This window comes from Acinonyx jubatus, chromosome D4 (genome assembly GCF_027475565.1).
Source record: "Acinonyx jubatus isolate Ajub_Pintada_27869175 chromosome D4, VMU_Ajub_asm_v1.0, whole genome shotgun sequence".
Classification (NCBI taxonomy): domain Eukaryota; kingdom Metazoa; phylum Chordata; class Mammalia; order Carnivora; family Felidae; genus Acinonyx; species Acinonyx jubatus.
In genome coordinates, this window is record NC_069391.1 from 91,543,161 (window position 1) to 91,558,736 (window position 15,576).

Below are 15,576 nucleotides of genomic sequence, written 5' to 3' on the forward strand. Positions count from 1 at the left end.
ACCCAACAGGGTGGAGGAAACCAAAGCTCAGAGAGGGGGATGAGGACGCTGTGCATTGCATTTCTATGCCCCGTGGCAAATGGCACCAACACGTCACCTGAACACACTGCCACCCACCGATGCGTGTTCAGCTGTGTGGTCACAGTGGCCTGGTGGGCACATCCACAGGCAGCTGCTCAGCTACCTGGGAAGCCGATGCCCTGGGCCACGGCCATCTGGGAAGTGGGTGCACAAGGACCACCCACCGTCCCCTCCACCATGCCTCATGACGGGCCCAGGGATACTCAGCAGGTGCGGGGGTGGGGGTGGGCGCAGGCACCTCTCCCAGAGCAGCGGCTGGTTTTTCTGCAGCTGCCCATGCCCTCCCTCCTCAGCTGCCCTGCGCTGTGCATGTGGAGGGGGTCCAGGCAGGACCTGTTGTGAATAACTCTCAGATCCCACATGCTGACACCCCAGGGTGCGGGCCCTGGGCTCACTGACTCAGCTGAACCGTTCACCTGTGAACTGTACGTGGTTCTAGAGGCTCCGGGGGGGGGGGGGGGTGATCGGGGCCGTGGCTTGGGGCACTCTGGCTTTCCGCGGGCAATCCAAAGGCTTTCCGAGGAGAAGGCTGGCCGCCCCGCCTGGCCTGCCTGCCCACCCTCGCCCCAGCCCCGCTCTCCCGCGCGCTCCCCTCCCGCGGATGAGCAGGAAATGACACAGACATGGTTCTGTACAAAACCTGAAATATTTTTACTCTTTTAAAACTTTGATCTAAGCTGCCTTAGACCTCATGGACTCGATACAAGAGTAATATGAATCGGGAAATAAAACACTTTAATAGCCACGGTAAACTTTGTTAGAAATGTACATGTTGCCAAACAATAATAATAAACTTTAAAAAATAAAAGAGAGAGAGAAAGAGAACAGCTTGATGGCCGGGTTAGATTATATAAATGTTCAACAAGGACGGGAAAGGAAACCTCGCAGACGCCAGGGCGGCTCCGCCGGGGCCCGGCGGCGACCTTGCCCGCCAGCCTGGGGGCGGGGCCGCACCCCCCCCCCCCCCACTCGCAGCGCGGGCCACTTCTGCGCATGGACACAGCGCCCTGGGACGGGCGTATAAACAAAGCTCATAAGAAATGTACAAATATAAAAAGCTACAAACATTAATAAATTACAGCATCACAAAACACAGAAACACTTCACAAGGTGCTAGTAAAATAGCGGCGTCCCCACCCCCTTCGCCAACAAGAAGGAAAGAAAGAGCTGGTATTCGAGTTGAAGACCCCTCTCTGATCGCGTCTGGAACAGGTCTCGTGCGTGCGGTTTGCTTCTGTAAAGACAGATATAAGGCTGCACAGACATCACTTGTTTTTCAGGCAATACCTTAGTTCCTAAGAGAAAGAAAGAATACCGACGATAACAGTAGAAAGAAAGAAGGAGAGGAGAAGCATTGGAAACCCAACTGCTCATCAGACTCGGCAAAAAACTCGTATAAATGTTAATGAAGGACTCTCTAGAAAGAAATTCCTAAAGATACTTTTACTCTTATAAAAAAGAAGTTATTTAAAAAGCTATTTACACGCTACATTCTATGAAAAATATGCTTCAGGAGATACATCTAAAATTAAAATACAGGATTGCCTGAGAAACAAATCCAGCCCCTCCATGTCACTGGGCGGAGGACGTGCGGTCCGGGGTCCGCCCGTGGCCTCGACACCAAACACCGACAGGTGACAAGACAGAAGTGCGGGCCCTGCGTCCCTGGGCCGCCCAGCCGCCGTCAGCCCCGCCAGGCAGGTGCCTCGGCTGACAAGTGCTTCTCCGAGTGTAGCCGGTGGGGCTGGACGGGGCCCGCCCACATGGCTTAGCCTGGGCTCCCAGGCCCTAGGTCGTGGCTGGGCCCGACCCTTCCAGGGGGACCCCACGATAGCGCCCCCACCCACTAACACAGACCCTGCCGCCGGCCCCAGCATCCCGACAAACGCCCCGGCAGGTCAGGGCACGACATCCACCATCCGGCCCGCCACCTGCCGGCCACGGAGCATAGAGGCCCCTCTCCTGGCCGGGCCGAACGCTCTCTGGACTGAGAATCACTCAGGAAGAGTAGGGGGGCACACAAGATCCCATTTTCTCCTCCTCTTCCTCTCTAGTGTTCTTTGCCTTTTTTAAGCCTCTGGAGGCTACCAGCCTGTGGCCAGCTCAGACTCTGGGCCTGGTGAGCGTTGGCTCACTCCTCCTTCCTCGAAGGACTCATGCTCCCAGCAGAGCTGCGGAGGCCCTGCAATCACACCCACACTCAGGGGTGCCTGGAGGCTGTCCTGAAACTGGAATGGTCCTCACGTGGGCAGGGCCGAGTTTCGGGAACTGGTCACTCTAAGCAACTTGAGAAAGGACATCTGTCCACGTTGGTGAGCTCCGCCTGCTGAAGCAACAGATGCTCGTGTGGGGGGGGAGTGGTGGCCGGGAGGGGGCCAGGCCCTCCCTGGGGTGAGGCAGCGCGGCCACCCTCCTGGGGGCGGATGTTCTAGCGGGGCTCCGGGGGTCCTGAGCGGAGCGGAAGGATCCTGGCTTTCCAAACTTTAAAGGAGTAGTTTTCCATTCCGATGAATTTTCAAAATTTTCCCAAGCCTCTGCTTGGCGGTGGCCATGCCCTTTTTTGTACGTTTTCCTGCAGCCAGAGACACAAAAGTGGCGGGTGTGAGAGCTCGGGAGGGACCTCCCCTCCTGGAGCCCCCATCTTCTCTGTAAGACAGGCCTGCGGGCCTGAGCCCCGGGGCTCCAGACTCCGCGGACCCACCAGTGGTCACCAAAGTGCCCTGCTGCGAGGCTGTGGGATGAGGGTGGGGGGACGGCACCACAAGGGAGTGAGGCCTAGCCCTCCTCCTGGCGGCGGGAGCCACACTCCTGTCCACAGCCAGCTGGGCCTGGGGGCCAGGGTGCAGGCAGATCGGGGGTCTGGGGGTGAGAGTGGGGACCTGGGGACGCAGCCAGCCGTCCTGCCCCCAAACCACCCAGGGAGCCTGGATCACCCTGGGCCCCTCGGCACACTGCCGACGACACCCAGCTCTAAGCTGGGCCCCAAAGCCAAGGCGGGCAGGAGCAGCTTTCGCACTGTGAGGGGCCCTGGCCGAGCATGTGGCTGTAGATGTGGCCACCTGGGGACAGAGGGGACCTGTGGTCCTCTAGCGTGCAGTCTGAGGGCACGCGGGCGCGGTACCTTTGGCGGCAGTATTGTTGGGGGATGACGCGGAGGGCCGCCTCTGCGCGAGGAAGACCCCGGGGGCCATGGGCTGGGAGGCGCGGCTGGCCTGGGCCCCTGCAAAGGCTCCGGCCGCAGTGTACTCGTGGTCCGCCAGGCTGCTGCTGTGTGATTCAGGCGGGGGCTCGGGCGAGCTGCCTTCCTGCGAGGCCTGGCTGCTGGCCGTGCTGGCGGAGGCCGGGGTGGCGGAGGCCGGGGTGGCGGAGGCCGGGGTGGTGCTGGCAGAGGCAGAGGCGGAGGCGGAGGGCGAGGGGGTGTTGGGGGCCAGCTTCCTTTTGGTGCTCTTCTTCTTCCTGCTCTTTTGCTCCTCCTTTGGACAAAGCATGCGGCCGGGCCTCAGACACAGGGGCTGGTCCCTCTTGTGTGAGGCCACTCCCCTGGCGTTGGGTCAGCTGGCCCCCAGGAGACCTGGCTGGGTCCACACCTAGCCCCACGCCCCCCCACCGTGAACCCGAGCAGCACCGGGACCCGTGCAGGGACCACCGTTGCCCCCGTGCGGGTGAGCTGCCCTGGACATGGGGACACATGGAAGGTGGCACCACCACTCAGCTGCAGTGGACGTGCCCCCTGCCCCATTCCTCCACCCATAGCCTGACTCCTGGCCGAGGGGGGGAATGCGCCATCAGTACCCCCCTCCCCAACCCCCTTCACTCCCAGAAACTTGTGAACAGGGATCAGCAAGACTCAAATGTCCCCAAGCCTGAGACAGCTCCCAGACTGGGCAGTTTGGGCAGGGGGCTGGGGGGAGGAGCAGAGGCCCGGGCAGGGGGCTGGGGGTGGACAGAGGCCTGGGAAGGGGGCAGGGGTGGGGGAGCAGAGGCCTGGGCACAGGGCTGGGGTGGGGAGCAGAGGCCTGGGCAGGGGGCTGGGGGAGCAGAGGTCTGGGCAGGGGGCTGGGGGGGTAGGGAGCAGAGGCCTGGACAGGGGGCTGGGGAGAGCAGAGGCCTGGGCAAGGGACTGGGGTGGGGGCAGAGGTCTGGGCACAGGGCTGGGAGGGGGAGAGCAGAGGCCTGGGCAAGGGGCTGGGGTGGGGGCAGAGGCCTGGGCACAGGGCTGGGGGGTAGCAGAGGCCTGGGCAGGGGGCTGTGGGGGGAGCAGAGGCCTGGGCAGGGGGCAGCGGTGGGGAGCAGAGGCCTGGGCACAGGGCTGGGGTTGGAGCAGAGATCTGGGCACAGGGCTGGGGTGGGGAGCAGAGGCCTGGGCAGGGGGCTTGGGGGGAGCAGAGGCCTGGGCAGGGGGCTTGGGGGGAGCAGAGGCCTGGGCAGGGGCTGGGGCTGGGGCGGGGGAGCAGAGGCCTGGGCACGGGGCTGGGGGGAGCAGAGGCCTGGGCACGGGGCTAGTGGGGAGCAGAGGCCTTGGCAGGGGGCTAGGGGGGAGCAGAGGCCTGGGCACAGGGCTGGGGGGAACAGAGGCCTGGGCACGGGGCTAGGGGGGGAGCAGAGGCCTTGGCAGGACGCTGGGGGGGAGCAGAGGCCTGGGCAGGGGGCTGGGGTGAGGAGCAGAGGCATCTGGGGAGCTGAGCCCAGGCAGGGCCCGTCTCACCTGCTGGGACAGCTTGGCTGCGGCAGCTGCCAGCCCAGTCTCGATGGAGGCCACTCTGGTGCCCTCACGCACAGGCCTGTCCTGCCTTGGCACCGATGGGCCGACCCTCGCTGCAGGAGAGAACGTCAGCCTGCTTCGAGTGGCCACCTACGCCTGTGCACCCCTGCGTCAGTCTGTGTCCAACACCTTACAACTCAGGGAGGGGCCCCACGCCAGCAAGACAGGTGACAGCAGGCACGGGCCACACGGAAGGTGGACTCAGACCCCCACCCCAGGCCAGGTGCAGAGACACCCCCCCCTAGGGCTGCTCATCCAGACAATGTAGGTGAGGGGCCGGCCCCCCGCAGTCAGTCCCCCAACCCCGGCTCCTGCACTACCTGTGGGGCTGTAGGGGGCGTCGTCCGAGCCCTTCCTCTTCTTGGACCGGGACTTGAAGACCGGACTGTCCTCATCAGACTCCAGGGAGGGGTAAACTAGGAGGTGGAGTGGGGGGGGAGGCTGAGCCCCTGCTGAGAGCGGGGGACTTCAAGCTGCAGAGCACTGTCCCTCCTGTCATGGCTGCCACACACACGCGCACAAGTGCGCACTTGTGCAAGGGCACAAGTCCCCTGGGAGCCATCCAGCCCAGGCCCCCTGAGGCACAGCAAGGGCAGGGACTGGCCAGACAAGAGCTCCCAGGCCTGCCCCAGCGAGTCTTTGATGAGGAAGTCCCGCACAGCAGCTCTGGGGGGATTCCCGGGTGCCCCCACCACAGCGCTCACTGCTGTCAGTCTGTCAGAATAGGGCAGGCCCCACATCCAGGCCCGCAGGTGTCCACCCGACAGGGCAGGGCCAACCTCCCCTCGGGAGGGTTCTCCAGGGGCAGGAGGGGGGAGTTGAGGCCCTTGGGCCATGGGGACCGTGCCGAAGGCAGACCCCGCATCACTAGGGTAGCACACCCCTGGGCCCCAGACATCCCCAGGGGGGCAGGCCAAGGTGTGGAGGCAGGTCCTCACTCCTGAGCCCTCCCCTGCGGCCAACAGCAGCTCCCCAGAGCTGCCCGGAGCCTCGAGAGCAGGGCCTGGAGGGCCGGGGGGGAGGGTCATGCCCTAAGGCCCCCTGCTCACTGCCCACCTTGGATGTGGGCCACTCTGGGCCTCAGTGTTGTGACCCACACAGAGACAGACGGGACGGCCGTGGTCTCAACATGTCTGTGAGCATGCCACAGTGTGGCCGCAGAGGGGGTAGCGGGCGGGGTTAGTCCTCAGAGGGCAGAACAGCCGTGGACCTCCAACCCAGCAACGCCCCGTCCCAGGTCCACGCCAGAGGCACTGCAAACGTGGCCACACGGCACCCCTGCACTAACGTTCCCAGCAGCAGCGTCCGTGGTGGCTGAGAGGCAGAAGCCAGCAGGCGGCCGAGAGTGGCTGGAAGGGGCCAACACGTGAGGCAGCCACGGCAGAGCACACGAGAAGGAAGGTCTGTGCCCAGGACGTGACGCACACAGACGGAGAGACTCTGTGGGCTACGGGCCAGGGAGGGGCTCTTTCTGGGTGGCGACCATATGCTTCTGAGACCGACTTTCCTGTCTCCTGAAGACGGCCCAGCTCCCGGCATGAGCAGAAGCCCGGGGGCACTGCTGGCACCCACCCGCACCCCCAGGGCCTCACCATAGTCTGAGTCCTTGAAGCAGGCATCCAGATGGTCCTGCTCCTCCTCGTAATCATCCAGGTCCACGCTGTTCTTCGCTGCCCTCTTCAGCAGTCGCTTGCCGGCGCCCTTGCCACCACCCCCATTCTTCCGGGCACCGTGAGCCACCAGCGAGCTGCCCTTGGCCTGGCCGGCGCCCCACGTGGTCTGCAGGCAGGAGTCAGAGGCCTGCAGGTTGGCCATGGACAGCATTCCCTGAATTGCTTCCTGCGTGCTGGGGGAGGCTGGGGGCTGGCTGGAGACACAGAGAGAAAGGCGGCGCTCAGCCCACAGGCCGCGGCCCACAGCACTGAGCCCACGGCTTATGACCGGTGGCCCACGTCCCACAGCACTCAGCCCACAGCAAGGAGTCCATAGGCCATGGTCCACAGCCCACGTAGCCCCCACCCCCCAGTGGCACAGGGCACAGGGTGGAGCACAGGAGTAGCTGATGACTCCCTCTCTGAAAGAGCCAACCACCCCCTTCTCCAGCTCTCTGCCCCCACACGCTGCAGGGTCAGAGAGGGCACGGTGAGGGGACACAGGAGGAGAGAGGGAGCAGAAGGGGGCAGAGAGAGAAGGGTGGCAGATGGACGGGCCTGTACCGGCCTCTGATCGCGCCTGCTCTCTCCCACCTGCTCTTTACCTGCTGGCCACACCTCGGCCCGGCCTGAGCTCGGCTCCGCACAGCCGCCCCCTCAGGCAGCTTTCCCAACACCACCTTCTGCTGACCTGATCCGGGCACCTGTCACCCTCCGGCTCTGGGCAGTGCCGAGCCCCCTTGCCACATTCTCTTCGCTTGCCCCACCCCCTCCGCCATCACCTCCTCCCAGCTGAACTGACTCCCCTCCCTCCAGATACCCAGTGAGGCTGTGCTGCTGACTGACGCTGCGTCCTCCGCTGGCCTGGGCTCTGGGAGGGGTGGGTGGCAGCCCCCCTCCCCCCCCCCCCCAACAGAACAGAGGCCTGGACGAGGCTGGATGGGGACAGCTCTCACCGCCAAGGCCTGGGCTCCTCCAGGTGCTGTGCTCTCCTCCCCGTCCCCGCAGACCCCCGCATGGGGTCTGTCTGGGCCTTCTCAGGGACCTCAGCTCCATGTCCCACCCCCCCGCCAGGCCTGCTTTCCTGCCCCTGCCCCAGCCCATGCCTCCTTGCAGCCAGCCCCCCCCCGCCCCCCCGCCCCGCTCCGCCCCCTAGCCTATCTGCACCAGGACAGACAGCTCACCCTGGTCAACCCTCCACATCTCCCTGCAAGGCACCCAACACCCAGCCCAGGAAACTCCCAGTGGGCCTGGCCCAGCAGGCATCTCCCTTCAGGGGCCGTTTCTGGCCCTTGGCCTCACCCCCGTGGGACAGGACAGCCCACCCTGACCTGTGGGCCCCCAGCCACTGTGTCAGGCACTCCTGAGCTGACCCTCCCTGGGAGACAGGACCAGGAGTCCCGAATGGGGTGGGGAAGCCACAGGCGCTTAGCCTTAGCCCTCCTCCCCATCACAGACCCAGAAGGCCTGGGCAGCGGCTGCAGGGTCCAGCCCTGGTGTCTGACATCCATGCTTCTCCTGCCTGCCCCATGTGCCCTGGGGGATGGACCCACTCGAGGCTACTGTGACCCCAAAGCAGCACCCAGGGTGTCAGTCCACACAGGCCCTGCTGGGGGCTCTGCCTCGTCCTCTCTCATGCTGCCCCCACCCCCACCCCATCTTCCAGAAGTGTTGGAAACACATTTAGTAGTAAGACCATTATAACGAGAAGGAGCCACAAGTCCCAGCTCAAAAGTGAGAACTTCTCAAACGGAGGGCCGGCAGGCTGGGGGAGATACAGCCGGCCCCCAGGGAGAACAGACACAGAGCGTCCCTGCAGGTCCCAGGGGCCCAGTGAGACAAGCTTGGACACACGTAGTCCTGCTGGGTCACTGCTGGGCTCTAGGCCAGGGACTCTGTCCGGAGCAGGGAGGAGGGGGCCGGGGAGGGCTCTCCAAGCAGCATCCCCACAAATACCGCCTCTCGGGCTCTGCCCCAGATAGCCTGGACCACAATGTCCTGGCTTCTGCTGCAACCAAACAGGACTGCAGTTCCAAAGCCAAAACGATAGGAAAATCAAGTCGGATGGTCAGAATCGGGAGCTCCTGGACCCTCTGCCCTGTCCACACTGCACAGGCAAAGGCTTGTCCAGACCTAACCAGGAGCACACAGTATACCACGGCTGTGCCACGGTCACCGGTGGTCTCTGAGCAGCACAGACCCCCGACCTGCAGGGGAGACAACAGGAGCCAATGGCTGGCCCGTCACCCTCTGCACCAGGCTCTCTGGGGCATGGATGTGGCCCTGTCCGGCCCCGTCCCAAAGCTCTGGGCCCCCTCACGCAGCCTCAAGGCTGGGCAGACACCAGGCTTCCCACAGGGACAGGAGGGCAGGGGGGCAGGACACCCACCGGGAGCTTCCCCTGGGGAACTGGCGTGGTCCCAGCCCAGCTCTGCTGCACCCAGGAGGGAGGCCTGTGGAGCCCAGGGCTGCATGCTGCCCGGGCCAGCGGTCAGTCCACGCAGGGCGGGCGCACCAAGGAGCAAAGTCTAGCCAGTGCACATGGAAACTCATCTCTTAATCCTCCAATTATCATACCAGAATCCTCCCCCCAATCCCCAGCGGTAAATGCTAAGCAAACCATCCACAAGAAATTAACATATTTCCCTCCATTTTTTTTCCAGCTGTTTTTTCCCAGCAGCAAATACTTAAAACAGAGCAAATGGACCATCAAAAACTGACCCGCTCTCCAAATGGGAGACTGGGGAGAGGGACTGCCTGCAGCAGGCGGTCCGGGTGGGCCTGGCAGGCACGTGTGCATGTGCGGGTGGGTGTGAGGGCACACGTGTGTGGGGGCACACGTGTGTGTGTGCAGGGCAGTTAGCGGTGCACCTCGGACCGGCAGCCCTCCCTCCAGAGTCCAAGCATCAGCCAGCCAGGGTTCTTTCCGGAAGAAGGGCACCCCAAGGCCGCGTGGGGCCAGTGCCCTCCTGGAAAGGGGGTCACAGCCAGATTTCTCCTGGCAAAGCCTCAGGCCAGGGTCCCGCCATAGCAAAGGCCACAGGGCATTTCTGTCGTGAGGGACTCATATCTGTGCGTGTACAGAAACCACTTAATGCCAAGCAGGAAACGCATACCCCAAAGGGCAGCAGACACTGCCAGCCACACGCCGAGAGAAAGCACCTACAAGCTGCCTGTGAACACAGTATTGCACAAAACACCGTGATTCGTGAAAGAAAACACAGCCAAGTGACTTAGCCAGAATCCTCTCCGATCGCAGCCTAATGCGCTTCCTGGGGGCCCTGCGGCCTCCCCACAGCTCATGCAGCGTTGGGACTGCGATATGTGCGCCCTGCCTTCCTCAGGCCCAGCCCTTCCTGCCTGGATGTCACCGCCCAGCACAGCCCACCGTCCCGGGCCCCCACCAAGCTCTGTCATCGGGCAGGACAGGGATTCTGCTCTGGCCTCCGCCACTTGTGCTGCCTCAGTGTCTCCTGGGCCGCCGGAACGTGCTGCTGTCGTGGGGATGGGCAGGGGACAAACTCCCAGGTGGGAGGCCCTGACCCCTTGGTTATCTGTCTGTGGTACTTGTGGCAATTCCACGTGAGCAAAAAATGACCACAATGCTTAAAAACAAAATTAGTTGGATGGGCAGAGAATTCAGCTGGGACCATCACCAGAGAAACGAGCCCAGAGGGGTTAATCCGTGTCTCTCAGATCGCAGGTCTGGGGCCTAGCAGGCCTGGGCAGGAGGAATCTCGGCATCCAGGGGCCCCCACAGCCGCAAGTGGGCTCCCAACCCTGCCAGGCAAGTGCATGTCTGTTTGCACACAGTGGTGAACGGCAATTTGCGTGGGTCTGCACGTGCCCCCGGATGGGTGCGGTCATCTGGGGACCTGGCAGGTGTGGCCCCTCCCAGGGCACGTCTCTCCTGTCCCCAGGCTCTGAAACGACCTTCTCTCTCCCTGCAGGGTGAGGTCTCTGAAGCCCTGGGTCCCAGAGACACCAGGTGCCCTTGACCCGGAGGCTGGGCACAGGCCATGGAAAATTTCCTACATTACCTTCACAGCATTTGGGAAGCGTCTAGATAGAGACTGCTAGACCTCCCAGCCAGGAGCCCAGCCCAGCCCTGGTTCTCCGCATTCCCCCAAGGAGGGCAGCCGCTCAGCCTCCTCTGAGTGCAGGTGTCCAAGACTGTGGCAGGGTCGGGGGGGAGCTCCGTGCCCTTACTCAGGGGCTCCACAGACCTTCGAGAACAGCAGGCCAGCGCCCACTCACCTCCCTGGCCAGCCTACCTCTGGGACGTAGGCCCAGAGAGCCCACGTGTGCCCTGCAGGCCTACCTGTTGGGGTTGTACTCGAGCGCTCCAACCTCCTCACTGGCCTGCAGCAGGTCCAGGATGCCCGCGGCTGAGCCCCCGCTGTCTTTCTTCACTTTGGCGTTGCGGGCAGGCTTGGTGTCTGTGTCGATGTGCAGCGAGCCCTCATCAGAGGACTCGTCACTCTGCCGCGGGGATAGAGCCACGGATCAGACAGGGCTTGAGGGACAGCTATTGTCTCCCTCTGGCCACAAACAGGTTTCTCCCAGCCTTTCAAGAGCCGGCCCTTAGAACAAGCACTGCGGGGCCTGTTGGCCAGACACACACAAAACGGCTAGACCCCAGAGCTTTCTGTTGGGCCCCAGGGGCCTGTCCCGGAAGGCTGCCCTATTTCCCCAGGAAACCCTGCTTCACGGAGCCTTCCACAGGAGCGCCGGTACTGACAACAGATGGGAGGAGAGCCCGTGTGGGTGGGCAGGGAGCCGGTGGGAGCACGGACCCACACGCAGAGCCCCAGTTAACAGCCACTGGCAGGTAGCTCTGGGGACCCCTGGCCTCCTTGCGAACAGCCACCGTGTCCTGGGCTGGACGCAGCCTAACTTAACCACCCCCCGACCACGGTGTAGGACCCCCGGCAGGCCTGGCCCCGCTCCCCCCACCATTCATCATCTTCATGGTGGCACAGCCACCCACAGAGACCCGAAGACCTTCCTTGAGTCCCACCCCTGCGTTCATCCCTCCCTGTGGGTCCTATGGCACGTGGCCCCACTCCAGAACCCAGGCCAACCCTCATGGAAACGCCCGGGAGCATGAAGATGAGCCACGTCCCCTGCGAAGCAGGACGGCCAGAGACAGGGATGGGCGTGTGGCCTGGCCTCCCGGGGACCCGGGGCAGACACACCTTGTAGAGTGCCGAGTCCAGCTTTGGCTTCGTAACGGGCGTGGGCAGCGGCTCCTTCCCGTCCAGTAAGACTGAAAGCACAGCGGAGATGCGTCTGGCAGAGGCCACGGGAGCACAGCCGCCCCCCACCCCCTGCGCCCTCACTCACAGGACAAGTCTCTCTTGGGGGCACTCCGCTTCCTCCTGATGGGGAACTCGTCAATCTTGAGCTCCCCATCATCGGACACATACTCGTACTCGTCCCGCACGGGCTGGGGCTTGTCCTCCTTGAAGCTCTGCACGGCCCCAAACACGCCGGGGCCAGGCTGCGGCTTCAGGGCCTTGGAGCTGCGGCGCACACGCGGGCCGGTCAGTACCATGGGACAGCGGCCGGCCCGTCCTCCAGCTGTTGGAGGGTGTGCTCCCCCCGCCCCCCCGAGGCTCTGATCCCAGCTCGATTTCAGAGGCAGCCAGCATCCACGGCCTGGGGTCCCCGTGGAGCTGTGTTGGAAAAATTAATTCCGACTGCGGTGCAGACACAATGTTCTAAAAGCTATCATTCAACTCGGGTGAGGCGGGGCTCCGACGCGTCCAGCAACGGGGACAGCAAGCCAGGGCTGGGCCTTCCGCTGCTCCCCACAGGGCAGCTCCAACTGCCAGCATCTGAAGCATACACACCAGGCGGCAGGGAGCCCTGCTGGATGTGCACACCGGCATGCACACACAGTTGCGATATGGTGTCCACGCACACGTGTGCATGCACACAGTCCCATCCACCGCTGCCTTCTCCATTTCCAAAGCTTCAGCGCCCAGCAACCGAGCTTCAGACAATCAGGCATGTGCTCAGGGCCACGAGGTCCAGGCGACAGGCCCTTCCCCACAGGCCTCTGGGCCCCAAGACCACCCAGACCAGACCCAGGCCCCTGCTCACTGAGCAGTCTCGGCACACTGTCTAGAGGTCTTGGGACTAACGGGATGTCGGGCCAGGCTCTGCACGGCGCTGGACGTCGCCCCGCCCTGCTTCCCCACCACCTGCAATAAGGAAACTGAAGCCCATGGCAGAAAACTGGCCCCAATCCCACTGGGATGTACTGCTTCCCAGCCGGGGGCGCCCACCCCAACCTCAGACTCAGCGAGCAACTGCGCGTGGGACCCTGGCTGACAAGGGGCTTCTCGGCTGCCAAGCTGCTCAGCAGACACAGACCCCTTCCGCCGTCTGGAACACCGACATGCCCACTCCCACACACACCCTTCCTGCCTCTCAGCTCAGTGCCACCTCCGCCAGGAAGCCCTCCCGATTTCTCGGGCCCCACAAGCCCTGCACTTCTATCCTCCACAGCCTCCATCACAGCCATAATTTGGGGCACATTTGAGAACGATGGGTTCACACAGGCCTCTGAGCCCCGAGGCCAGGACCCTGACCCACCCTACGTGTTCTGTGCCAGCCCAGGGCAGCAACTGGGCTGGAGGCCACCCAGTCACGCTCTCCCCTCTGCAAGCACACACCAGCTGGCCCCTCTCCACCCACCAGAGCTATCAGGTTGGGAGGTGGGGAAAGGTTCTGCCTGGTGATGTCAGCCAGCTCTGGAAGGGGGGGGGGGCTCACCCGGGGACCCCTCCAGGAGGTCGTGTGTGTGCATGTGGGGTGTGTGTGTAGCGTGTACGAGCCTGTGTGATGTGGGGTGCGTTTCTGTGCGTGTGCTGTGTGCAAGCGTGTGCGCCTGCCCCTGCAGGCTGAGTGTGCACGTACCCCAGCAGTCTCTTGTTGAAAGAAAACGAGAACTTGGTGTCCTTGTTTCCTGAGAGAGGAGACTTCTCCAGCTTCTGCTCCTCCTCCATCTTCAGCAGGGAGTCGGGTTTGCTGTTCTGAAAAGCAAACCCAGGGCTGTCACTGGGCTGCGTGCAGGCAGCCAGTGGGCGGAGGTGTGGGGACTGGCCGGCCTCCTCCCTCGGACCACATCATCCAGGAGCCCCATTCTCTGTAGTGCCTGGGCTCACGTGTGTGCAAACGTGCGCACACACTCCTCACCTTGTACTTCCACTTGGCTTCTGACTTGCTCTTAGTTTGTTCTCGGATTTCCAGCCTCTCCACATCATTCTGTGAACTGATCACCTCCTTGTTGGGCACACTCAGGACACCCTTTGTGGCCTAGAAAATAGCAGTCATGACCCAGCAGTGGACACTGGAGAGGGTCAAGGATCTCTGAGGCTACAGGGCAAAGTGAGAGCCACACGGCACAGAGCCCCTGCCTCCTGCTGGCTCACGTGCAGCAGCTCAGCTACCCAACCACTCACCCCATCTATCCACTCATCATCCATCCATCCACCCCATTCACCCACCATCCCATCCCCTCCATCCACCCATCCACCCACCCACCCACCATCGTAACCATCCATCCATCCATCCGCCCACCCACCCACCACCCCATCTATCCACCCACCTATCCACCCATTCATGTACCCTCCCCCCCATGCCCTCCCTCCCTCTTCCTGCCATCCATCCACCTGTTCATTTGTTCATTCATCCACCCTCTCTGCCTCAAGGAAAGGAAAACCAATGTGCCCCACTGGAGCCCTGTGACACTGGCCCTGGTTGTCAGTGATTCCCTGAGAAGGGGTATCAGCCTCCCACTAGCAGGAGATCACTCAGTGGGGCCGGGTCTCAGTGTCTCATGGTCCCTGAAGCCCACGCCTAAGGCCCTCTGGTTACACTGGTCAGGGCCAGGCCTGCCTCTCTCACTGATTATGGGGGCTCAGGCCCCTCAAGTAACTGCTCACATCGCCAGTCCCCCTTCTACCCGCCCCCGCCCCCACTGCTCTCGTGGGTGCCTGGCCCACCTTCAGGTCCCAGAGAAGACTCAGCCAGCTTGTCCCCCCGCGTGACCCCGTGTGGGACCCCCGTCCCAGCACAGACACCACTGCCTTCACTGGGAGGCTCTGTCCCCACTGCGCCAAGCTCGTTGGGCACAGCCCACCTGCCCCCGGCCCCTAGTACAAGGACACGGCAGCCCTGGTTCTGGGCCGCAGGCCAGCCTCTGAGGTGTCTGTGGACCCTCTGACGGGAGGGTGAGACCACCCACCTTGCCTTTCTTGGGTGGCTCGATCTTGGTAAGCGCCTCCTTGGTGTGGGCCTCCAGCAGGTCCAGGTTGGGGATGGTGGGAGAGGCTGCCCCCCTGCACTTCTTCCCTTTCTTCTTGCCCCCATCCTTGAGCTTTAGGGGCTTGGGGGGCTTTGGGGGCTTCGGAGGCTTGGGGGGTTTGGGGACTTTGGACGGTTTGGGCATCTTCACGGTTTTGGGAGTCTTTTTCTTGGACACTTTCTCCAGGAAGGACCGAGGAGGGCTGGCCTCAATAGGGGATGGGGGCTCCTCCTTCTCCCGGTCCCCAAAACAGACCTCATCTGAGGAGATGGCCGGGGTCACTTCAGGTCGGGTGGCCTTGGAGGCATTCTGGGGCAAGGACAAGAAGAGGTGGTCAACCACCTCCTGCCAGGAGGGCCTCAGCCCAGGCCGTGGGAGACAACCCAGCAGAAAAGAGCATCCGTCTGCATGCTTGCATCTGTCCTATGGCATCCGTAGGATACACCCATCTACACCACCTCACACTCACGTCTGTCCTACAGCATCCATACGATACACCCATCTACACCACCTACGGGTCACACTCACGTCTGTCCTACAGAGTCTGTAGAATACACTACCTACACCACCTATGGGACACCCTCACGTCTGTCCTACAGTGTCCATAGGATACACCCGTCTACACCACCCATGGGTCACACTCACATCTGTCCTACAGGGTCCGTAGGATACACCTGGCTACACCATCTACCAGACATGTTCGTGTCTGTCCTACAGTATCCATAGGACACCCTCACATCTGTCTACACCATCACGTGACACAT

The 15,576-nt window shown here is 62.9% G+C and overlaps 1 protein-coding gene across 4 annotated transcripts in view; it reads right to left on the reverse strand.

Annotated features, from left to right (window-relative positions):
• Positions 1 to 708: 708 nt before the first annotated feature.
• PHF2 (PHD finger protein 2) overlaps positions 709 to 15,576 on the reverse strand; it is an 82,934-nt gene continuing 68,066 nt past the window's right edge. For all 4 annotated transcript variants that reach the window (XM_053205417.1, XM_053205416.1, XM_027041254.2 and 1 more), the window contains exons 12-22: positions 14,753 to 15,121; positions 13,702 to 13,821; positions 13,423 to 13,538; positions 11,842 to 12,020; positions 11,694 to 11,764; positions 10,817 to 10,977; positions 6,436 to 6,710; positions 5,164 to 5,259; positions 4,787 to 4,896; positions 3,203 to 3,554; positions 709 to 2,653 (exon numbers count right to left, since the gene is read on the reverse strand). In XM_053205417.1, coding sequence (XP_053061392.1) covers positions 2,565 to 2,653; positions 3,203 to 3,554; positions 4,787 to 4,896; positions 5,164 to 5,259; positions 6,436 to 6,710; positions 10,817 to 10,977; positions 11,694 to 11,764; positions 11,842 to 12,020; positions 13,423 to 13,538; positions 13,702 to 13,821; positions 14,753 to 15,121 — 1,938 coding nt within the window. In that variant the 3' untranslated portion in view covers positions 709 to 2,564. The remainder of the gene's footprint in view (positions 2,654 to 3,202; positions 3,555 to 4,786; positions 4,897 to 5,163; positions 5,260 to 6,435; positions 6,711 to 10,816; positions 10,978 to 11,693; positions 11,765 to 11,841; positions 12,021 to 13,422; positions 13,539 to 13,701; positions 13,822 to 14,752; positions 15,122 to 15,576) is intronic.